The sequence below is a fragment of the Morus notabilis genome, unplaced genomic scaffold, assembly GCF_000414095.1.
Source record: "Morus notabilis unplaced genomic scaffold, ASM41409v2 Scaffold886, whole genome shotgun sequence".
Lineage (NCBI taxonomy): Eukaryota > Viridiplantae > Streptophyta > Magnoliopsida > Rosales > Moraceae > Morus > Morus notabilis.
Window position 1 is genome coordinate 114,810 of NW_010364655.1, and position 24,493 is coordinate 139,302.

Below are 24,493 nucleotides of genomic sequence, written 5' to 3' on the forward strand. Positions count from 1 at the left end.
CTCCACATTCTAATCATCATTCTAGCTGTTAAGAGTTCAATGAATGTCTTCAAATTCAACTCAACCAAAGAAAACAACCTTGGAAGCCAATACCCAATTGTGCCAAACCACATATTACTTGAATCGACTGTGTAAATTGTGGAAAATTAATTTTCCAAGAAACTCAAATTGACTACAATGTACTGCATGTGCTAAATCTACAAATTAACGAAGTAAAGCAAAAAGAACAAAAGGAGAAAAAAAAAATTACGGATAAAGGATAATACATACTCTGCAATGAGTATTTGCTTGAAGAGCACCCAAACCATGTCAAGCCCACGCTTCACTCTCAACAAATTTCTCGAATGACTACCAGCATTCCTTACGCAATTCGATGCCATATCACGATCGAGTAAAGCCTGTAAGGTCGCAATAGACTTCGACGCCTCCGAGAGATCGTTCACCTGAGATCATTCTGATTTTGGTCAAAGTTAAGCAAACAAATTTTTTTCTTCAATCGGATTATTCGCGGATTTTCCCAGGAAAATGCAATAGGCGGTGGGGGAAAAAAAGGTAACTTGGAGACAAATCAAAAGCAAATTTCAAAATACTAAGATTAATGGAGTACTTACAACAAAAACGTGCTTAAGAGGGCTGAGGTTGACCGGCGAAACTCGGAAGAGGAGACCGGAAGAATAGGGAGACCGGCGAACAACCACTCGTGCGGAGGAGATCGGAATGGAGCGCAGACAACGGGACCAGCGAACGGTGAACGGAGAACGGAGCGTAGACTGGCGAGAGAGAGGAGCGAGAAAGGAGAGAGAGAGGAGCGAGAAAGGAGAGAGAGGGAACGGGGAGTGATGGAGCTTGCAAGAGGTTTTCAGTCACGAGAGAGAGAACGGGGAGTGATGGAGATGAGATGGGTAGATGGGGATTATTTCATTTGAACGTGGGTAAAATGGGAATAAAAAATTTTCATTAATGTGAAAGGAGGGGATTCCCGCATAAGTTAGAATGCAAAGCACCCTCAATGCTGCTTCTGGCTTTGTTGTGAAAACAGCTTAAAATTATTGAAGAATCACTTATTTTACTTCTTACCAAACACCAAAAATGACTTAAGCTGGACAAAAAAGTGCTTTTAAGGGTCCAGAAGCTATACCAAACGAAGCCATTATCATAATAAATATTAAGCGCGTTTGGAACTCGTTCCAAAATAATTTTATTTTTTGTATGAAAATGAAAACGAAAACGTTTTTAATCTTAGACATAAATCATTTTTAAAAATACGTTTGATAGTTTCATCAAGAGATTATTTTCAGTACAAAAAAACTCATTAATGTCTTTCTCTCTCTCTCTCTCTGCTTGAGAGAGGAGAAAAAGAAAACAAAAAATGAAAAATGACTTAAAATCGTTTTTTATTTCTCTCATTTTATACTAAATAAAAAAATTATTTTTATTTCTGTTTTTTATCTTTATTACGCCAAACGCCGTTTTGAAAACGTTTTCATTTTTTATTTATCGAAAAACGTGAAAAATAAAAATGAGATCAATTACAAACACGGCCATTATAATGATTTTAGTTTTTTATTTTTAAATTTATAGTTACATTTCAACATCAATTTGTAAGATTTATATTTGGGTCTTGGGAGGGCAAAGACACTTTCATACTGCGTGTCTAGTTTCTTGCATGCGGCACCCTAGCGTTATGAAAATGAAGAGAAGTTTTGAGGGCAACGAAGCAAAAAGATGAAAGCGACTAGTAAACAACAATGAAATATCTGCAACCCCCTTACCCCTCCAATGTCTAATCCTCCAACTACTTTAACAAAGCTTTGCCTCCTCAACTACAAACACCCTGTCGTTTCTATCCTTTTCCCCTTCTTATCTTCTACACATATAAACATTTGGGTCTCGTTTATTTCGCGGATTCGAGTATATAATTCGAGCTGAAATATGATATTTTCTGAGAGCTTTTCACTATAGTAAAAAAAGTTAGATGTGACATTTTCTGAGAGTTTTTTACTGTAAAAACTTAGAATTGAAAACTCGAATCGGTAAAATGAACGATGTCTTGATATTGTTTCGGACAACTTTCACCTTTTTGGAAATAAAGACATGTAAAGCAACGTTCTCATATCCCATAACTATCAAATGCCAATGTTGTGCTATTTCAAGAACTATCAAATGCCAATGTTGTGCTATTTCAAATGCTATATCCGCTCTTTTCATAATTATTAAACTTCAAAAGTTGTAGAAATAAACTTTTTATTTTAAAATAACCTGAAAATGGTAATATGGTAATAATCAAACGAAGCAGGTCAATACATCCATCAATAGAAATTAATCCGGAAATTAACATATGCTAATATTTGATACCAAATTTGACTCAGTTAGCAAATGATCAAATTTAGTACTAAACACCACGTATTAGAGTAATTTTCCTAATCAAATGCTAAAATTTCACATTGAATCACTTCTTTATAAATGCTTCGAGTACGCATATGCTAACATGTACAGGAATAAGATCGAAATAGTTTAGGAAAGAAAAAGTGGCTAGAATGAAGTGCTGCTCCCTTTTTATTTTTTTTGCTCAAATTATTATACTTATTATTATTATTATCATCGTCATCGTCATTATTATTTTAATACTACACTTATTATTATCATTATTATTTTAATACTACCCATAGCATGAAATGAGTTGCCATTATTTCATTGGTAGATGATAACTTTATGCTGAAAGAAGAGCCTTGGAGAATAAAATCAAAATGAAGTATCCATTTCATCAATTTCTTTACCATAGATTAACCAGAACTGCAATGATTTTTTATTATTCTTTAAAAAAAAAAAAAATTCCCCAGAGCATTTCACATCTTCAAAATGCAAAGCTACACAAAATCTCCAGTATGTAACAATAATATGATTTCTCCTTCTAAATCTCTGCAAATGCTGACTGGCAAGAGTTACGCGATTTAAAGCTTTTCTCGTTTACTTCCGACCCCTACTAAGCCTGGCAAGATGGTAATTAATGTTTCCCAGTTTCTTCCTAGCATTTGTCTGCAATGAAGGCAATTACTAGATTTAGGAATGGGCCTAGAACGAAATTTTGTGTGCGCGAACACGTAAAAGAAGTCGAAAATAAGAGCCTACCTGGGAAGCCATGCAAGCATCCAGTTGTTCCTTAAATCGGGCACACTTATCGTCATTGTTATTGTTAAGAGACAAGCAGTTGAGAAATGATGCCATTTCCTTCATGCATGGTTTATTCAAAGAGCCAAATTTCTTGGGATTAATCCGAAGTTGACCAACTTTCCGACCCATTATATAATTCTGAACTGCACTTCTCGAAACAAGGCGTTGTTAAACTCAATCTCTCTGAAAGAATTATAATAACAACCAGATATGAATATAAACATTTTCAAAGACTGCATCCGATAGAGGACTTGTAAGAATACAATAAGATTGCAAAACTACAATCTCGTACAACATCAGGTTGATCACTTTTTGCCAATTAAGTGAAAAAAGAAAAGAGGAAGAACAGTATTTATTGAAGGCTAGTTCTGATTCTTAAAACCCAAAAAAAAAAAAAAAGGTTTCTAATAAACTCAACAACAAAATTAAAATCAAAATGATAAAGGGAGAACAATGGACATGCCTAAATCCTATTATTAACAAGGATCCATCCATCTCAATTGATATATCCTATCTCCATGATATGCAACACCCAAAATTTGACATACCAATATCTAAATTTCAACCAAAGTCTTCTTTCAAAAAACTGAGTACTACACTTCTGGTTACTTTCAGTTAAAACAAACAAATATAAAACCAATACATTGGAAGGATATAAACAAATAGGACTTAGAAGAAGATCTCTCATCTGATGACCCAAAAGGCGCTGCTCTTGATGTAAGACCCACAGCAAAAGAAAGAAGATGAATTGGATGGTTCAGAGCAGCAGCCCCCAATAGCCTTATAAAAAAAAAAAAAAACACACACACACACACACCCACACAATGGACTGGACCCAAACAAAAGAAACAAGGAAAGGGCCATGATCATAGTTTTAAAAGGCAAAACTGGGAACCGAGACGTTTTGTCTAATCAAGGAACGCCATGAGCCCCGAATGAGGGGCTTTCTACATTTATACACCCCCATTTTTGCCAAAATAAGAGACTCCCTTAACCAAAATAAATTGCGTCAGCACCACATTTCAAAAAAAAAAAAAAAAAAAAAAAAGCGGACTGTAACAGAAAACCCTGATTTGACCGTTGAATGTTTTTAAAATGCCCCTCCCTGAATCAGAAAACCTTTCCAGCTATATATAGTACTGAGCAATGACCTTTTTATAGCACAAAAAATTGAGACTACTTGAATATTACACACTCGCAACCATAATTTTCACTCTAGTGGAAAGAAAAATGTTTTTTCCTTGTTCATTTCTTTCCTTTAAATGTCCCTTATCAAAAGTAATATTATTGGATAATTTACACTTGTAATATTTGAAAACAATAGAGATGTTCTCCATCCATTAAAGTAGAATGCTACATAGAAACATATCTAACCCAAAGTCTATCAATAAGCATTATATATTGCAAACTTAAGTCACAGCATGAATATAACAGTTATATAGTCAAACAAGCATGATATGAAATCAAAAATTACATAAAACAAAATAAGTCATAATATAAATATAAGAATTACAGTCCAAAAATTACATAGTCGAATGTTGTGGCGAAATTGCTTGCAAATCTGATATAAAAAACTCGTAAAAGTCAAACATTGAACAACAGCATAATCATACCAATTCCCAACAAATATCAAACTAATTTAAAAAATCTCAAAGCAATCTCACAAATCCAACTAATCTCAAAACTAATCAAGCTAATATCAATCTTCCAAAAATACTATAATAATGAACCAAAAAAAAAAACCACAAACAACTCAACACAAAAATTAATAATAATAGCAATTTTCACCAATATCAACCAAAATCACAACAGCAATTTTTCAACAATCAAACGAATTCCGAAAAAAACCAATCAATCATCAAAAAATTCCACAAAATAATTTGTATTTCATAAATTAGACTTGAAATTGAAATCCCAAACACGAAACCAGAAAAAACCTTCACATGATCTCCTCAAAGACTTGGTTTTCCATCCCCAAAAAAAAAAAAAAAAAAAAAAAAAAACCAAGTTAAAGCAAAAATTACAAAAGTTACAAACAGAAAATCAACCTCGGAGGGGCTTGTCTTAAAATCCGCTCGCAAAAATGCTCGAAGGATCCGGAAGAATGGCTGATGCGACGGCGCTCGCACACTGCGGCTGGCGAGGGGGATGGGGTCACTGATGAGCTCTTCTGAGCAGAGCAGAGCTCTAGGGTTTTTCTCAAAATGCACTTTTTTTTTTGAAAAAAAGAGAAATTTATTCTGATTCTCCACTTTTTACCCTTTGGTGTAATTATTTAATTAAAAAGTATTAAGATCACTCCTTTTTTTTTTCCTCAGTTGAGAAAATGGGCTCGAGTGTTTTTCCTTTTCCAAATCAATTGAAAAAAGAATTCAGAACAAAGGATTATTAAACAAAAACAAATGTCCATTTAACAATTAAAAATAAAATGGAATTTTTTTTTGGTAAGCTAATATATCAATTAGTTTAGTTTTTTATTTATCAAATTTGTATAAAATCATGTAAAAATTAAAAGATATACAGATCTAACGGTTAAAAAATTTATTTTATCGGTACACCAAAACGTACTAGAGAATCTCCTCAAAATATTATCAAGCAGTTCATTTTTTCTGATATTTCTCTATTTTTTTTCTTTTTCTTTTAGGTCATTTCTAATATATGAAAAATTTGACACAACAATTAGCAATCTATTAGAGAGTGAATTTTATATTTAAATATTAAATTTACAATTGACACATTAATTATAACATTGCATTAAAAAGCTCTTAATTAAGTTAAATAATGTTACCTGTCAAAAACATTAAAAACTTATTTTTATTTTTATTTTTGGAAGATATACAATATACATTAGAAGACACTGCACACTTTTGGCCTACTGATTAAACCAAACGGTGGGATTTTAAATTGATTTTTATTTCAAGAAAAATGAATGCTCATTTGAATATATGTTCAAATTTTTATAACAAAACAATTGAAGTGTGTTTTTCTAAAAAAAAAAAAAAAAAAAAGGGAAAATGTAAACACATTTTATTAAACTATTTTTTTTTTTTAAAAAAAGCATATTCACCAAGTAAAAATAAATAGCATATTTTAAAATTTCAATATGTGGTATTTCAATTTTACTCTTATTTTTTATGTGATGAATGTTGTGTTTACCCGATAAATGCTTCATTTACTAAAGAAACTCAATTTCTATATTTTTGTAAATAATAAATTTACCATGTAAATAGTCAAGAGGAAAATTTACAACATCAAAACCTCTATTACATAGAAATCTCTGTTTGACTCGTAAAGTTATCATTTACCGGATGAATTCTTCATTTACCAAATCGAACACAATCTATTTGTTGATAAATAAAGCATTTACGAGATGAATTTTACGTTTACCAACACAGAGAGTAAACTTGAAGCCACTCTCTTTGTCCTTTCTCCAATGGGAGGAGTGCTTCGATCTGACTTCTTTTTTGCCCAACCACTTCTTGTCTTAGGTAAGAAATTTACACTAAAATGGAAATAATAAAAAAAGTTGAAAACTGTAAGTCTCATTCATTTTACCAATTTGATTTTTCAACTCTAATTTTACTATAATTAAAAGCTCTCATAAAATCACATTTAACTTTTTTACTACAGTAAAAAGCTTACATAATAAAATCACATCTCAATTCGAATTAAAAATTCAAATACACGAACTGAACAAGACCGTAATTATCATCATCATTATTATTCTTCTAGTGAAACGAATAAAAACGAAACATTTTGAAAAGAAATATTGCAAAGAAAGTAAAAAATTTGCCTGTGATCTTTATAGCAGTTGCTTCTTATCCGAGAAAACGTCCCAAAAAACATGCAACCAAAGTTCCCAAGAGGGGGAAAAAACTAAACAATGTAAAGCATTAATATTTATATTAGAGACGGTCTTGCACATTTAAAAGACATAAGACATGTATATTAGTAATAACATATGTGCCAAAATAATTGTTAAATGTAGCTAACTCAGTCTGATCAAATAAGATCTATATCGAATTTAAGCAAAAAAAAAAAAAAAAAAAAAAATCTATATCAAATCGATACTATGTGATCTATATTTTGAAAAAAAAAAAAAGGGAAAATCATTTTAGTACTTGAATCCACCAGTCTCCAATATTTTGATTATTCACAAGTAGAATTCTTGAGCTTTCTAAACTACAAATTAATATTACATTAGAGACGGTCTTGCACATTTAAAAGACATAAGACATGTATATTAGTAATAACATATGTGCCAAAATAACTGTTAAATGTAGCTAACTCAGTCTGATCAAATAAGATCTATATCGAATTCAAGCAAAAAAAAAAAAAAAAAAAAGATCTATATCGAATCGATACTATGTGATCTATATTTTGAAAAAAAAAAAAAGGGAAAATCATTTTAGTACTTGAATCCACCAGTCTCCAATATTTTGATTATTCACAAGTAGAATTCTTGAGCTTTCTAAACTACAAAAGGTAACTGCAATTAAATTGTATTGGAATGCAAATATACGAAGCTTAATATTACATTTGTAACGAGGCCCGATACATACAATGATGCAAAAATCAACATGGGGATTGAGGCATATTCGAATGCTTAAGAGATAATTAGGGTTTCTTGGCTGATACAAATTTTGCTTTTATCTTTAAACAGCAGCAGATGCATCATCGGAGTCCACCTTTGACTGAAAGTAATAGATAAAATTCTCATATGCACTTTCATATAAAGCATTAGGGTCAAAAGTCATTCCATAAAGAGCTGCGGAAGGATAAAAAAGCTTACCAGCGTAAGATGTCTCAGCAAGGCTCCATGTAATAGTCTTTTAAGTTTATCGCATTGATCTACCATGTGACCCATTTTGATGAGTTCCTCAAGTTGGCCCCATAGCCGCTGGATTGCCGTGTACGGAAACCAAACTGCAAATGGCCTTTTCCGGTTGATTACGTCTGCTGGTCTCTGTAAAATGTACAGCATGTCTTAAAACAACCACCGGAACCGTGAAAAACTTGAGACAGATTAGTAAGAACCATATCATAAGATAATGCACATGAAAATAATAGCAGGAACTTGTGCTTCATGTGGCATTGTATTTATGGAGTTCACCCTTAAACGAAAACAGGGCTGCATTTAATAAGATCGACCAATATGAAACAGCATAGAAGCAGGAAATCGTGGTCCCTACGGGGTCCATTCACAATCATGCATCATACATAATGCATAAAAAGAGCAAATATAAACAAGTTTGCAATTATTTTCCTTTTATAACACGTAACTTTGCAATATTGGAGACACAAAATACATAGATTAATTCCCTGATATGCACATGCTCAAGAGAGGGAGAGCTACAGAGTTATCTGAGGAAAAACAGACTCAACAGACCCAACAGCATGAACAAATAATATTATTGAAACAAAGTTAATTGCAAGAATAAGCTGCAATCAATCACAGCATTTACCATCGATTCCTGGCGTTATCTTAATAAGATACTTTGTAAGGAAAAGAAATTACCATTGATGCATATGATTCTAAATACTCAAGCAAAAGATTTGTAGCTTCAGTATAACGACCAGAATCAACATATAACCGAAACAATAATGCGGGATTTGACTCTTGCCCGGTCATCCTCCAAGTCGTCTCACTTCGACCATCCTGCCATAATTCAAGCAATTGAAAAGTAAGAAGCCGTAATTCTCATTTTTAATTACAGAAGACAGCAGCAATGAGAAAGGATGGACTAAATTTGAAGAAGGAAAAAAGAAAAAAAAAAAAAAAAAAAAGGAAAAGATAGGAAAGACTTGAGTTAGTTCACAATGAAAGTGTATCTCCACCAAAAATTTGTCATGCCTCTTCCGAGAGCACACGGGGAAGAATCACAATAATAAATTTAGGCAGAAAGTCGGATGGTGAGGACTAGGATAACTGCCTTGGTCGCTTGAGATGTTAGTGCTAATCTAGATCTAATTTCAGGCCTAGGCCTTGGTCGCAAGGGAAATCAACCCACTACACAATGATCAAAATTTAAAAAGACTTTTTAAGATAAAGTCATCAACCATACTCAGGAAAGACCAAAGGGCATAGAAAAGTCTTGGTTGTTAAAGTACAAAACCTAGTTTGGCCTACCTCGAGATAGCTTAAACTTTTGGGAGAATTGGTTAACAAAAATAATGTTAAAAAGAATTACAGAGCTCTAGCATATTTCCAGAACGAGGCATGCCAACTATATTCTGCTTCTTATAACAACAACAAGCATATTTCCAGAACGAGGTATGCCAACTAAAAGCGATGCACACAAGACGAATGTAGTTCTCAAAAATATCAACAACAAAATTGTCAGTTTGCAAATGTGAAGCTCAAACTACAGTAGTTTGAGAAACCAATCCATAAACAACCTTTTGACCAGAGCATTACCTTGAACATATTAACTAGCCAAAGAGGCAAATCAATTTGAGGATCTGTACGAAGAAGAGTTTCAGCAACAATTAGTGGTAATCTGCCATGCAAACCCTTGTATTTTTCCTGAAAATTGGGAGAACATCAAAAGGAAAAATGCAATTAAGAAGATAGCTTACAGAAGTTAAGAGAGAAAAAAATTGACTATTTATTTATTTTAGGAAGGGGGTAGGGGAGTGGTTGGACAAAATTTTTATCTTCTTGGTTCGAATTCTTAACGTTATGAAATAGAACAAACTAGAAGGAAGCTTTTCCTTGATTTAGAAAATTCGGGAAAAACTATTGTAGAGCAGGTGGAGATACGAACAAGATACAACTCAAGCGTAACCCATTGACTATTCCCCTTGAATTGTTGAGTAGTCGAACTCATATCAGGTGAACCGCGTACAACTATTTCATTCTTTGATGAAGTCAACAGAAGAACATGCTTTTGCCGATCATCCCTGATACAATACAAGTTATATAGCATTTGTGACCCTATGACCTCAATGAGGAAAATGAAATGGAGCCAGATACGTATGGCATGAAATTCAAAAGCATGTAAAGCCAATTCTATGACAAGGATGAGACTCATTTTACCCTGCCCCTGTCCATGGATCAATTTTATCTGGACAACATTTCAATGACATGGCGCAAAAAACTCGTTCCAGTTCCCTGAGTGGAAAAGACCCAATGTTACATTTCAGGTATGTGAACATGAACACGATTACTGTAATGGAAATTTACAGTAAAATAGAATTACACCTCTTCAAGTCTGAACCCTTGAAGAATCTTAGAAGAACTGTGAATGCCATATCATACAGATTTGCCTCGACTAGGAGATCAACCAAATTTGGCAAGTCCTCCCGATTTTCTGAAAGACAACTTGGAACAAGTCAATAACAAAGATACATATCAAGTGATGGTACAAACAGGATTTTAATTTTTTCATAGACTGAAAAACAGAAAGTCAAAGTAACAGTTTTTTACCGGTGAATCTCCATTTTACTTGTGCCAATGAAAGCAAACATTCCGCTGAAGTTAACACAAACTCATTTTCAATCGTCTCAATATCAATACATTGCTGCTTCTGAGGCTGAAAGCCATTAACTTCTGCTGCTGAAAATTTAAAAATATTACTTAGTCAAAGAAAAATAATATATATATATATGTATGTATATTTCAAATTCCTTGAATACATAAAAAGAAAAAACAAACAAACAAAACAAACAAAATAGAGAGTGCTGCAGTATTTACGCTCTTCTTCCACTGTTCTTCTAGCCTTTTTACTTGGATAATGCTCTTCATGGCCAGGTCTCTCAAACAGAGGATCAATCCAAGCATAAGCGGGATGAACAAGATGAAGTGCGTTAATAGCAGCAGAGAGCCCATTTAATCTTTCTTGCAATTCCAATGAACTATGCTGGATGTCTCTCTGAGCTGCTTCAGTTTTTAAACGAGTTGAATACTGGTATATGTAACTTGCCGCTTTCCGCCAGTTGTGTCGATGCATTTCAAATGAATATAGTAGCTTATACAAGTTCGGCTTCGCTAAAATATCTGAACGTTCTGCCTACACACAAATGAGCTGGCCATTAGGGTGCATGAATTACATTTTAAACTACGGTAGCCAAAGTACTCTGATAAGATATACCTTCCAGGCAAGCTCTTGCTCTACCTTGTCAATTAAACCAATGAAAGGAAGTTGATTACCACAGAGAATCTGAAATCACGAAAATGAATAAGCTTAACCAATGTTCAATAAAGCATTAGCCTTGAAAAAAGGCTAATAACAACAAACGTGGAATAAAGAATTAGTCCTAGAAGAAAGTTACATGTCCTCACCATAAGCTAGAAATATTTTACAGCATAACAGAAGCCTACAACTCTATGTTAGTAGAATGTAGAAATGCATTCAGCAAAGAAAACCTTGTATCTTAAAATTAGAGAAACAAGTTACCTGTGGGATTATGGATTTTAAAGGAATCTAACGGATAGAGAAGTGAGGGAGTTTACCGTTTACGGATTTAAATGCTATTGTGGAGAGGGTTAGGCTTCATGGTTCAATTCAAGATAGAAGGGATTGGGTGCCTGGTCACAATGGTTTGTTCCCAGCTAAATCTTTATTGTCCTTGTTGACAGGTGACACTTCATCTCCGCGGTTCATTTTTCATGATAATATTCAGAAGACTCATGCCCCTAAGAAGGTTCAAGTTTTCTGCTGGCTTGTTGCTCTTGAAAAACTAAACACACATTATCTGCTGCAGTGACGGAGTCCTTTTATTTCATTATCCCCGGGCTGGTGTTACTTGTGCAGGGAAGATGGGGAGACACCAGACCGTATTTTCCTTCATTGCCATTTTTCTCGGAAAATTTGGGCTTCTTTGTTGAGAGAGTTTGGGTTTTACTGGGTCACGCCTTGAAGCTGTGTAGTGATCTGTTTGTTTTCTCCTCCGTCAAGCTTGAGTCAAAGAGGTTTGATATTATGGAGGGCTGCAATTCTAGCTATTTTTTGGGGTATTTCGTTGGAAAGGAATAATAGGATTTTCAAGGACAGAGGTGAAGAAGAGTCCGCTCTATGAGATAAAATAAAGTATTGGGTTTCGTAGTGGGTATACCGGGATAAAGAATTCGGGAGGCCATTGTTCTCGGATATCGTTAGGAGTTGGGCCCCTTTTTTGTAGTTTAGTCCTATATTTCCAGTTGTTTTTCTGAAACTGGCCTTGTCGAGGATATCTCTTCCTCCCTGATCCCAGTTTTCAGTTTTCTTTATAAATATTATCAATAAATATTCAGTTTCTTTTTTTTTTTTTTTTTAAAAGGTTCACTGCCAGTGCTAGCAATGATTCGTCAAGACATTCCCTCCGTTAGCAAGTTAGCATCTAGCAAAGCAGCAACTACCATGTTGACTTAGAATACTCATTTCACTTTTCTTAAATGTTATTTAAAAAAAATCATATAAAGATCTTCTGCAACCTACAGAAGACTGAAGATTAAGCAGTAGAGTACCAGTAAATGACAAAAGTTAATTCGACTAAATATGAAAGTATAAGACATACTAGAATTCAACAAAACAAAGAAAGGGGGTGGCAACAGTTGGATAGAAACCTTAATGGCACTGTGCTCGTAAAGGACGATTATGAAACGCCTCAAGCAGATGCATTTGCTCTCCTCATCTGGATTTGATATTATTGCACAGTATGCCTCGTAAAAGTGATTAAGATCTAGTGTAAATTTGAAGACATTTGCCCAAAGCCGTCCTTTGATGATGGTGGTTGATTCATCAAATGGATCTCGACCAGAGTGCTCACTTTTTGTAACTATAGCTTCCTCTACTTGCTCGAGTGCAGCAAGAGCAAATTGACATGCACCTTCACTAATATTATGTTGTTCAAACATTTGCATTGCCCACTGATAATAATGTAGCTTCCATGCAGCATCTGATATGGTACTTCCTGGAATGGCAAAAAATAAAAATAAATAAATAAAGCTCAGAGAGAGAGAAGGGAAAGGATTTAGTACGATGGTGAAAAGATCTGTTCCATATCAAACTGGAATTGTTTTTAAATCAACTCACTGAAACCAAGCGGTGACAAGCCTGCTTCAGGAGGCAAACTCTGCAAAGCCTGGGCAGCATCTTTTACGGATGAAGCTCTGAATATATTAATAAATCAAAAGTTCAAAAACCCATGGAAGGCAGACGAAGAGGAACATTTCAGTCATTACCAACACAATAATCATAAGTATGATCTCTTTCAGGCCTACCATGTCAAAGGGAAATTGTCAATGATTTAAAACGATAGTGTCTGCAAGTAGCTAAGGAAAACTCCATGATTTCCATCTTTTTGAGTCAAAACCTACGCAATATTGCTTACACGAGAACCAGCAACGTTTAACAACTCTAATGGTTCTCAGGCCGTTCGTAAAACCAGAATATACCTTATATCTTAACTGAAAGAACTCAATTATTTGAATTCATTGGATTGCATATTAACATAACATAGTTCTCTTTGTTATAACAAAGTCTAAAGCACACTTAATCAAAGTACTAATCATTTTTACTGTAAGATTTAGGACAATTGTTACAAATACAGTTTTCATAAATCAATGAAAACGAAAAATGATGGGAGCAATTCTGTTGTTCTTCTTGAAGGAGTGCTCATCCTTTTCTTTTTTTTTTTTTTTTTTTTTTGGATAAGAAACAAGAAACTTCATTGATAGAGAAAATGATTACAAAAGAAGTTTCAAATGGATGAGGAATCCATCGAAGAAGACAAGAAGAGAAAAAAGAAACTACAAAACTCAATAACAGCAAAACCAAAGCAAAATCCTAAGGACCTCATCTTTTCAGTTCTGCATTTTATTCAATTTTCAAATGATACAAGTCTATGTTTCTAATCAAATAATAAGAACGAAACGAGTTACCTTCTTCATTATTTGAATCTTTTTTATTCAATAAAGGTTTTTGTTTATTATTTAAAAAAAAAAAACCTTCTTCATTATTTTGTGAACAAATTTGATCCCCCAAAAAGAGAAAAAGATCAAAAAGGCCATTACAGCTACCGAATGTTCTCTCAAAATAATTACAAATTAGATGTATGTGAGAGAGAACATATATGTAGAGTTGAAGTTTAAGAAGTTAGTATCACAGCAAAACAAAAGCAACTTCACCTGTCAGTAACCTGGTAGTGTCCTAAGAGAGGTTATCAAGGACCGAGCATGACACTGGAAAACCCAACTAAAAAGTTTACAAAAATATGAAGTACCTGAAGAAACATCGAACAGCTTCGCTTAGTTTCCTATCTTTAAGCTTCCCATTCAATCCACGATGTGCCTGAGCAAGAAGACAACATCCAAGAAGATGTTGAAGTATGCACCATCTACCATTAGTATCTTCAATAGTTTCCAAGATTCTCTCTTTCTGTGAATGTGTGTCCACCACACCGAGTAGATGCTACACAGAAATTACATACAAAAAATGAACAAAAGAAAAGGGAAAATTTAACAAATATTTTAAAAGAGAGAAACTTCCAATCAAGGAGGGAAAACCTCAACAGCGTTGTACTGCCCATGCCTTAGCAGGATCAATGCAAGCTCAGTTGAATGGCTTAAGAAAGTAGAGGACTCTCCAGTCTTTCCCCAAATGATCCAGCAACTAAAGTTCCGCACAGAAATAATAATGTCGTGCGCATTTGAAAGATATCTTGAATGAAGGTGATGATCTCTGGGAAAACTTTGATAATTTAACAAGAATACGAAAGCCAAAGGAAAATCACATTTGCCAAGCTTTTCGTTCCATGATCTTCTACTTGTGCTGCTATCTACACAATGGAAATTGATAGCATATCAGCAACATGGCTTGCGAAGTGCAAAGTCTGCAACTCCAAACAACATGCATCTTCCAGGACACATGCATTAAAAAAACAAAACCACCACGCTTCAAAATTAACTTGATGTGGCAACTACAAACAACAAAAATGACTAGCTAGTAGTTCAGTAAGAAACGGCAACATACCTATTTGCAACGACGAAAGTTGGGAACTGAAATCTTCAACGGCTGCTGATTGAGATGGTGTGGTGGTGAAAAAATGAACTATAAGCCACTCTGAAATGATTTCTTGAATTATTGGAACCAACTCCAGTTGTATTTTAGATACATCATCAGGCAACATATGAATCTGCAAGCAAAAGTCCTATGAAGTTCTAAAACATTCGTCTTACAAGAAAAAAGCATAAGTTAATAGAACAGTTGAGATAAATAAAATAAAAAGGAGAACAAATAGTCTTCATGACTGAGATCTACCGAAATGCAAATAACAACAACAAAATGAACATTATATCCTCTTATGCAACAATCAAGCCCCGAAGCTAGAACAAATAAAACCCCATAACCTAATTGGTGTTTTGTCTGGTACATAGAATGGGGAGAAATCAACAGAAATTTTAGCTTACATGTAATTTGGATGATGATTTGATTTCAAATCAACTGAAGAGGAACAAGGTTAAAGAAGATTTGATTAGCTCCTCAAATCTATATCTGCAATTTCAAAATTGGCTATTTCATCATGATCATACATTTAAAAGTCACCATCAGTGATTTGGTAGGGGGATATGGTAGGGCGCCCATTCTCCATGACAAGGTATTGGCTTTGAATCATACTATCCCTCTATCTGGATGATCTAACACCTAAAGTCTAGTTCATGTACCAAAAGACATTTACTCTTAACTCCCAAATAAAAAATAAAATAAAAACTAACCTGCGCACTGTTGTTTACTAGATAGCTTAGGAAAAGAAGAATGTCAAATGCAGATTCAAACATTGCTTTTGCAATTTGAGAAGTAGCCTGGACCAATATGGAAGCGTTAATACTCAATGAAGTATCAGCATCCAGATTCTGTGTAATTTTCCGAGGTACAAGAAACTTCAAATAATTCTCAATGCTATTCAAAACTTTGCTCCACGTACTAGCTTTTTCACACAATGCATGAAGAGATAGAAGCATGTCAATTGAAAATTTCCTCAAGTTTTTGTGATCCACTAGTTTTTTCTCCCAAGCAACGTGAGTACCAAGCTCCAATACACACTGTGTAGCAACCATTGAACTATATCCAGTTTCTAAAACCTTTAACATGTGAGGAACAATATTATCAGATGGGAAAATTGGTCTGCTAACAAGGGATTCATAAAATATATCGGGAGCAGCTTTTCCCAGTTGTTGACTGATACTAATGACGCATCTGAGCATATCAACAAGAATCCCATATTCATGCTTGTCATTAAACGAATCCAACCCAGAACTAACAAGATCACCAAGTTCATCAGAAGAAGAACCTAACACGAAAATATACAAAAGATTAATTGTGAAAACAATAAAATAAAAAACCAAAAAAAAAAAAAAGACAAAGAAAAGAAAAGAAAAAGAAAACTTGTCTAGAAACAAGAATACAAACAATTCAGATAAAAAGAAAGATCATTGGCATACCATCAAGAAGCCGTTCAATGTCCTCTGGACCACGAAATAGAGATGCTGAAGTCTTTCTGATCAAACCAACAGAGCCCGTAGCTGAATCGACAAGTAAACCACAAGGTGCATTGCTCTTGCACCAGTTCTGGAAGTAGTGCGCATAGAAATTTTTCCAGGAGCGATATATTGATATTAAATTATCACACATGCCCTGTCATTAAAATACATGCGTCATTATCAGCTCACTGAAATCTAGCAAGGAAAAACCAAACAGAAAAGCAATCCCTGAAATTCACCAAAAAGAGACTCGGTTTCACTCTTTACCAAAGAAATCCTCCTCCTCAAACACACCAACAAAAACTATTTTCTTTCAAATCAAATTATCAAGTAAACTAACAGCACCGTACAAATCCAGAGCTTTAAAACTTTTGGATACAAGCACCAAACAAAGTAAATCAGCATCATTATCATCTCAGTTTCTTATCATCCAAAAGAAAAACAGCTCACTGAAATCTAAATAATCTAAATTCAAATACAATGTACAAACGGGGAAAAATCAATAATAGAGTCAGAACTAATAGAATCTACAAAGAAACCTCATGTTCAATCAATGAAAGGATTTCCTTCTTCAATCCATCAGCAGTTAATGACTGGAACTCTGAATCCGTCCAGTGTCTGTTATAGTCCAGGAAAGTTGCACGCATGGCAACATTATGATGCACTCCAGGATGAAGCAGCCTGCGTAAGAAAATGTTGGATACAGCCGACAAAGTTTGGTCCTGCCAAAATTTAGATTATGCAAAATGTGTAAGCAATATCTTCAACATATGAAAACTCCCAACATGGCAACTTAGCAAGAATCTTAAGACGAAAACAGAAAAAAAAAATAAATAAATATGCACAATAACCTAATATATATATATATATATATATGGCTTGTAGAACTACTAGTTCGTCAGAAAACGTATGGAACTAAGATTTTACTCATTACTCAATATTCCCCATAAATCAAACAAAAGTTTACATGAGACTGTGAGAGGAAAACACATGTAAAATTGAAACTAAGGCATTTCCTGTTTACTGAGATCTAATTAGTTGTAACTACAAAAGAGTAAGTTGAATGACACGAAAGCTTGATACATATTACATTGACCTTTATTCGGTGTCATAAGGAGCTAACTGTCAAAAACAAAAGATTTTTCTCTTAAGAAAAACAGATAAATACAAATAGTAGAATGGAAGTCCTCGCCGAACAGAAACAAAATGGAGCTACATACAATCTATCTAACGCATCAAAATCAGACAAAAAGGAATATCTTTGAAACCCTTACAAACAAAAATCTTAACCGAAGGTAATTCTTCATCCCCTACCCTAACTCAAAAATCCTTTTATTCCTTCTTTTTTTTTTTTTTTCTAAAGAATCCTTTTGGGCCCGTTTATTTCATGCGTTTAAACTCATAGTTTTGATTCCGCTACAGTGTTTTCCTCTCACAAAAAATTTGAATTTTAAATGCCAAAATCAAGAATCACTGGTTTGAACGCATGAACCAAACGATCCCTTTATTCCTTAAAAACCAAATGAACCAGCAATCACCTAAACTGCATAATTCCAACACGTTAAAAATTCAAATCCCATACTCCAAACAACCCGAACATTCAAAAATCAACACAATATTGACAAATAACCCAAGAATATTTAATCTGCAAAGTAGAGGACACTAAAGACAATAATACTATTAGGAACTGGGGCGTCAGCAATAAAAGTTAAAATAAAAAGCACCTTTGTCTGGTTTTCTCTTATCTGTTTGTTGGTGGACGTCTCGTCCCCTACTTTGTACTTTTCTCATTTTTTTAAAAAATTTCAATAAAATTCTTGTTTCTTATCACCAAAAAAAAAAAAAAAAAAAAAAAAAAAAAAAAAAAAAAAAAAGACTATAAAAATAAAAGGCACCTTTGAAGATGAAAAAATTGAATGACTCATCAATATAAGGTCATCTGACAAATATTCAGGACTTTGAAATAGCTGATCCGCAACAAATTCTTCCTGCAAAGTGTAATAGCGTGTTGAATCCCTAGAAAGCAGGAGAACAAATAAGCTTAAGTCATCATATGTAATGAAAATGAACGATTAAAGACGGGGTATATTGAAGACTACAAGGCACGAATAAACTTACGCATTAACATTTTTGTCTGTATGAAACAAACTTTGAAGAACCAACCCATTTTCTTTCAGTACCCACACCTTATCTGAAGAAAGTTTGACATCAATGCATCCTCCCTTAACAAAGTTAAAATCATCCCTTTAGTGCAACGCATAGAGCATCAAGCAAACGAAATCAATAGCAGAGGGTGGATGATAACCAAATTACTTACATCTAACAAAGGAATAGTTGACATAGATGGATCCAGCAACAAAACAATCCTATCCCCCAAACTACAGCGTAGACTGTACAAGTTAACTTGCTCCGAGCTAAGATCCTTCATAGGTAGGCAGGAAAAGAATTAACGTTTATTCATCAAAAAGAAAAGAAATAAACATCACATGAGAAAATGCAAGCATGATCTAAGGTTGGTGCCATTAAATATAATAGAGAACTCAACAGTCCATGCTTTGGCATGCTAAAGTATAACCTCTGGTGTTGTTCAAACCAAAACGGCTAGAGTTCCAATTTGTATTATTTATTTTCTACCAATGAAAACCTTAAAGAGAAAGGCTGAGAAAAACTTCTTGGATCAACCATACTAGATTTAACTTCTTAAGGAGACTATTCCCTAATCTAAAAGCAGCCTTACAACACAAAAAATAAACGATCCTATCCCTCAGCATCTTACGCAACAGTAACCATGCAAACATGAACCTTCCCCTGTTAATCAAACGCTAATTTGGGTTGTGGGCTTCAATTGGACTGGACGAATTGGTCCAAATACACTAAACGAACAGAAGATCAATAACTCACATATTCCTGAAGAGCTCTCACCTTCAAAACGGAAAAACTGGGCAGAAGTTCTACTTTGATTAACAATAAATCATTTCACAACCTTGTCTAATGTTTTAGATGTAAGATTGAATGAATTCATGAAGACATAATGTTCAACAAGTGTAAACCATTTGGACGCATAAAAGAGATGTTCAAGCTTGCTAAGAGGAAATCATGGGATGTTTAAAGTTGGAACAACTTTTGACTCTGTTTCAATATACAAGACCAAGACTTTTTCTCAATAGTTTATACCCAGTGACTAACTTTATTATTATTATTTATTTATTTACTTATTATTATTATTATTATTTAGCTTCTTGTGTAATTCTTCCCCTCTCTTTCACACACAAAAGGATTCTAGCAAATACGAATAAACCCCCCATCTCTCTATTAACAGAATTCTTGAACATGGTGTAAAAGATATGAATGATAAATATCTCCTCCTCTCTCTTAACAGAATCCCAGCATCTACAAATAAAATAAACAAACGGAAAGATAAATTTGTCAAAGAAGCCATACTGAGATATGTCTAGACAAGATTGCCAATGGCAAAACAGTTGAGTCATTATCAGCTTCACCAACCCATATCCTTACTAATGCAGCTCCTGTATGTACAAAATAGAACACACTTGTGAGCATTTAAGTGCATTCTTTAGCTTCAAATATAGAAATATGATACTATTTCAACACATTCTGACAACAAGCATGTAATAAGTGACTTGATTCCTAGGATGTAGATGCATAATTAAGGTGCAACTAGGAAGATTAGGCGGTCAGACTTCAATTTTCAAAAATATTTGAGCCTCATGAGCTAGATGCATATAGAAGATACCAAATCAGAGTAGAAAGAGGAAAAGGGAGAGAGAGAGAGGAAGATGAGGTGGTTAAACTATAAATTTCAATACAACATACATTTAATTTGAAGCCTTTTTCTCTTTTGAAAGAAACAGAACTTCATTAAAACAAACATAGTAATGAAGAATGAAGCGAGGTCAGGATGTCACCAAAATAAAAACAAAAGCAAAAAAAATGTAGATAGAACAATCATAAAAGATGAATGAACTACATCAAAAATTGCCAATACCTAACCGGATCAGAAAATTGCAAATGGCTAAAATCATTATCTTCACACAACCAAAGTGCAGTACAGAATTTCACTTTATCCCAAACTTCACTGACACAACCCTTCTAATTCTTATTCCTTTCTAAAATCTAAGCATATTGCCCAACACAAACCCAGTATAACAGTGTTCAAAATCTTCCCACCCTCCTTGTTGAAACTAGAGAGATAAACATATCAGCACATTAGAAAGGGTACTCAAACTCAGCCGAAATCTTTGCATACGCAGCACCATATCAACGCCATATCAGCACATTTGGAAGCCTTTTTCTTTTTTTTTTTTTTACCCAACACTTGTTCCAACTTATCTGTCACCAAAAAGCAACAGACTACCCCAAGCAAATTAATGATTCCTCAACTGCTGAAGGTTTCTAGGGAACAACTGAAAATGGAATGACGAGTTGCAATGATATGGTCAAGACAGAATGACATTTTTTTTTATAAGAAGATAGAATAATATCAAAGCACCTTATTTCCAATTGAGACGCACAACGCAAAAAGGAACTAGATTGTTGAAACCTTATTCATTTTAAGTCTTTATCACTTTTTTCTTATAAGAAGATAGAATAATATCAAAGCACCTTATTTCCAATTGAGACGCACAACGCAAAAAGGAAACTAGATTGTTGAAACCTTATTCATTTTAAGTCTTTATCACTTTTTTCTTTTCTTTGTCACATATGGTAAAACCTATGCACTTCTGGTATTTGTGTCATTGTGGAAGCATCAGTCACAAATTCCAAGTCAAATTTCCAATTCAAACTGGTATTTTACTGGATTAGGTAAGGACCACTCATATTGCTGAAGTACAAACATCCACATGGTGATTCATTACGAAACATAATAAGATATTTTGATAGTTAGACAAGGTTATCCATGCATAAGAAATCAATTAAAACCCTGACTCCCAGAAAATAATAATAATAATAATAATAATAATAATAATAATAATAATAATAATAAAAAATTAAAGATAAACACAAAATGCAATCTTTGAAGATGAAAATTCCTTTTTGTACGGGATAGAACTAGCATGCATAAGCGGCAAAAATAAAGAATAATTTGGGAAAGAGGACTTGGAACATTCATATTGTAATTGAAGATCTTGATACGGCATGAAAGATCCCACACTCGGAGAATCCCATCAGAATGCAGCACAAATAGAAGCATTTTTCCATGAACCTTTGCTAACACCAAATCTTGCACAGCCTCTACTACCCTATCCCTGCATCACATGTTTAGTATACTTAATCAACAGGAACATCAACTGAAAATCTAAGAATAAGAGACTTTTTTTCCCCGACATTTTGGTGGTTGTTAGGAAAACAGAGTAGGAGTGATGATACGCTGAAATCAGAATAGTCATTTTTTCCCCAATATTATCCTAATAATTCTCTTTTAAATGTCAAAAGCACTGTATAGTCATCAGTTTTGAGCAACCATAACCATAGCTTTCAAGAAGAGTTAATATGGACAGGCCAAATAGACAATAGACAGCCAGATATTCAGTCACAAATGTACCAATGAACCTCTTATAGGCCCCCAAAGAAAGCACATACAAAGATGAAAGTTTTACACTGTCTAGTGTCCACTGGTGTACGAGTATAAAGTGCCGTAAACTACATAAACGATTTTCTAACTAATCATTCTTATTGAATATTCAGGCAGATAATCTAATACTTTGTCCTACCTGGACATGAGACCCCACAAACGACTTATTCCCGACTCATCCCGAAGCTCATGCACGGAAGCTAAATGAACAAAATTAAATTAAACATTAGAAAAGAATATTATGCTGTTCAAGCCAAAATCCTTCCACCATTGAGCAGGCATAGTCATAAATCTACAACTACAGGCAACAAAAAAAAAAAAAGAAAAAAAAGAAAGAGCATGTGTATGTAGTACCAGGAGCATCGAGGTCGAGCATGCTGAGTTGAAAACAACCAACAGATCCGTCACTCCTTCCAACTACAAAACATCCAGAGGGCAATGCTGATGCACTTGTTATAGGGCCATAACTGTGCATGTCAAATGTCCTGATCACCTCCTCTGCCGGCAAAACGGAGGAGGATTTGTATGCTGAGGTGTGTCTGATCCTCAAAAGGTAAGCAATTCCAGAAACACTCAACACATGAAGCAGGTAAGGGTAATTTCTAGAATTCACATCGACCTGTGTTCAAACGTAACACAATAAGCAAAACTAATAAGGAAAACAAAAAAACCCCATAATTTTTCAGCCCGTTTGATTCTAAACAAATATTCAAATTTATATGAAAGAAAAAGTTAGTAAAAAAAGGCTTGAATTGTGGTTCAAACTGTGAAACAAACGGCACCTTTATAAATAGGAGTAGAATAGTAGCTAATAAGACTAATACATTCAGGAGTGGCATGCCTCTTGGGTTGTTCGAGGGTATCGCCTATTTTCGACAAGAATCTAGCTCTATCTCAACAAGCTTATTCTACTTGGCCACCAATTTCTTCAAAAAGATTAAGGAAACTAAATAGACTATCATTTACAAAAGGAGAAATAATTACCATTACAGTCTAGACATTTCTAATTAAATGAAACTAATTGTTCATATCTTCTGTGTCAATTTTTTAAAACAAGAAAAAAAAAGAAGAAAATATTAGAAGCACCTCATTTTTGCAGACAAAAGCAAAAGCAGAGAGCGCATCAGGGAAAGTGATTCGCAGACCAATTCTGGGAAATTCTTTATCGGCACAGAGCTCAAGTAGCTCCACAGCATTGGGTAGTGATTTGTGAATTCTCCTGTAGTAACATTCACAGAGATTGATCGGCCATAATTTCAAGCAATGATTATGAAAATTCGTTCATCCAACAATAACAAAAATAATAATTATTTTTGTAAAAAGAAATAAAAAAAAAATAACGGAACAGAGAGAGAGAGAGAAACCATGTAATGTAAATCGGAGGATCGCCAATGGCGGAGCAGGAGGCGAAGTCGTCCGCGAGAGGGGAACAGATGCTAGGAACGCTGAGATTAGCGTCGGAATCGGCAATGGCGATGGCTGCAGATGGAGAAGAAGAAGGAGGAAGGGAAAGTTCAATCCATCTGACGGAGTCGCTGCCGACGATTGGGACTTCCACGCCGGCCAAAGTGCATCTACTTCCCATTTTCTTCTTCTTCGGCCAAAGTGAGTCAATCGAATCGCAAGGAGAGTAAGAGTAAAACCCTACTCTGGGGTTTTTGCAGAACTGAAAGAGAACTCTCGGAAGAAATGAGAAAACGAAGAAAGCTGGCGGGGAAAATGCGCCAAATAACCCTAAATTGAATTTCTTTTTCCTTTTTTTTTTTTTTAAATTCAAAACTTATGGATGTAAGGACCTGTAGATTTTAGAAAAATTATATTAGTTGGGCTGAAAAAAATGAATTGAGTATTTAATAACTGTAATTATATAAGTGTTGTTAGTTTTAAAAGTAGTGTAACATAAAGTTTTATTAATTGTATTGAGATTATCGTATTATCTAAAAGTTAAAGTTATTTTTGGTCTGTTTTTAATTTTAACTGTAAATTCTTTAAAAATTCTTTAAAAATCACTTTTTATGATTTTTACCATTTATAAATGTAGGTTGTGGATGGTTAGAGAATTGATTTTGGGCTTCAAGAATCACTACTAAACTAGCCTTAAATTGTCAATTTACCGATGTATAGAAATTAATATACCATTTCATATTTTTAATTTTTAATTTTCTAATTTTACCATTTTCTCATTATTTTTTCCCGCTCCTTTGGTATATCGGATTTATCAAGTTAGAATTACTTGAAAAATAATAGTACAAATTCTAATAGTAAAT

At 34.1% G+C, this 24,493-nt stretch overlaps 2 protein-coding genes across 3 annotated transcripts; both read right to left on the minus strand.

The window, feature by feature from the left end:
- Nucleotides 1-2,806: 2,806 nt before the first annotated feature.
- On the minus strand, nt 2,807-5,473 carry LOC21394304. Of its 2 annotated transcripts, none has more exons than XM_024171346.1 (3): nt 5,220-5,473; nt 3,130-3,354; nt 2,807-3,036 (listed from the first exon to the last, which is right to left on the minus strand). In XM_024171346.1, the coding sequence occupies exons 2-3, from the start codon at nt 3,298-3,300 to the stop codon at nt 2,968-2,970; spliced, it is 240 nt and encodes a 79-aa protein (XP_024027114.1). In that variant the 5' UTR covers nt 3,301-3,354; nt 5,220-5,473; the 3' UTR covers nt 2,807-2,967. The 2 variants fall into 2 exon arrangements, with proteins under 2 accessions (XP_024027114.1, XP_024027113.1); XM_024171345.1 differs by having other exon boundaries at nt 2,808-3,036; nt 3,130-3,314; nt 5,220-5,471.
- Nucleotides 5,474-7,598: 2,125 nt separating this feature from the next.
- LOC21394305 (nuclear pore complex protein NUP160) lies at nt 7,599-23,909 on the minus strand. The gene is made up of 27 exons (XM_024171338.1): nt 23,591-23,909; nt 23,313-23,445; nt 22,581-22,845; nt 22,366-22,426; nt 21,752-21,900; nt 20,075-20,157; nt 18,951-19,055; nt 18,752-18,855; nt 18,529-18,649; nt 17,173-17,355; nt 16,595-16,787; nt 15,869-16,443; nt 15,126-15,288; nt 14,660-14,931; nt 14,377-14,564; nt 13,188-13,264; nt 12,719-13,065; nt 11,265-11,333; nt 10,868-11,183; nt 10,601-10,726; nt 10,376-10,484; nt 10,211-10,285; nt 9,939-10,074; nt 9,590-9,697; nt 8,690-8,830; nt 7,964-8,137; nt 7,599-7,865 (listed from the first exon to the last, which is right to left on the minus strand). The coding sequence occupies exons 1-27, from the start codon at nt 23,809-23,811 to the stop codon at nt 7,827-7,829; spliced, it is 4,533 nt and encodes a 1,510-aa protein (XP_024027106.1). The 5' UTR covers nt 23,812-23,909; the 3' UTR covers nt 7,599-7,826.
- Nucleotides 23,910-24,493: the final 584 nt, after the last annotated feature.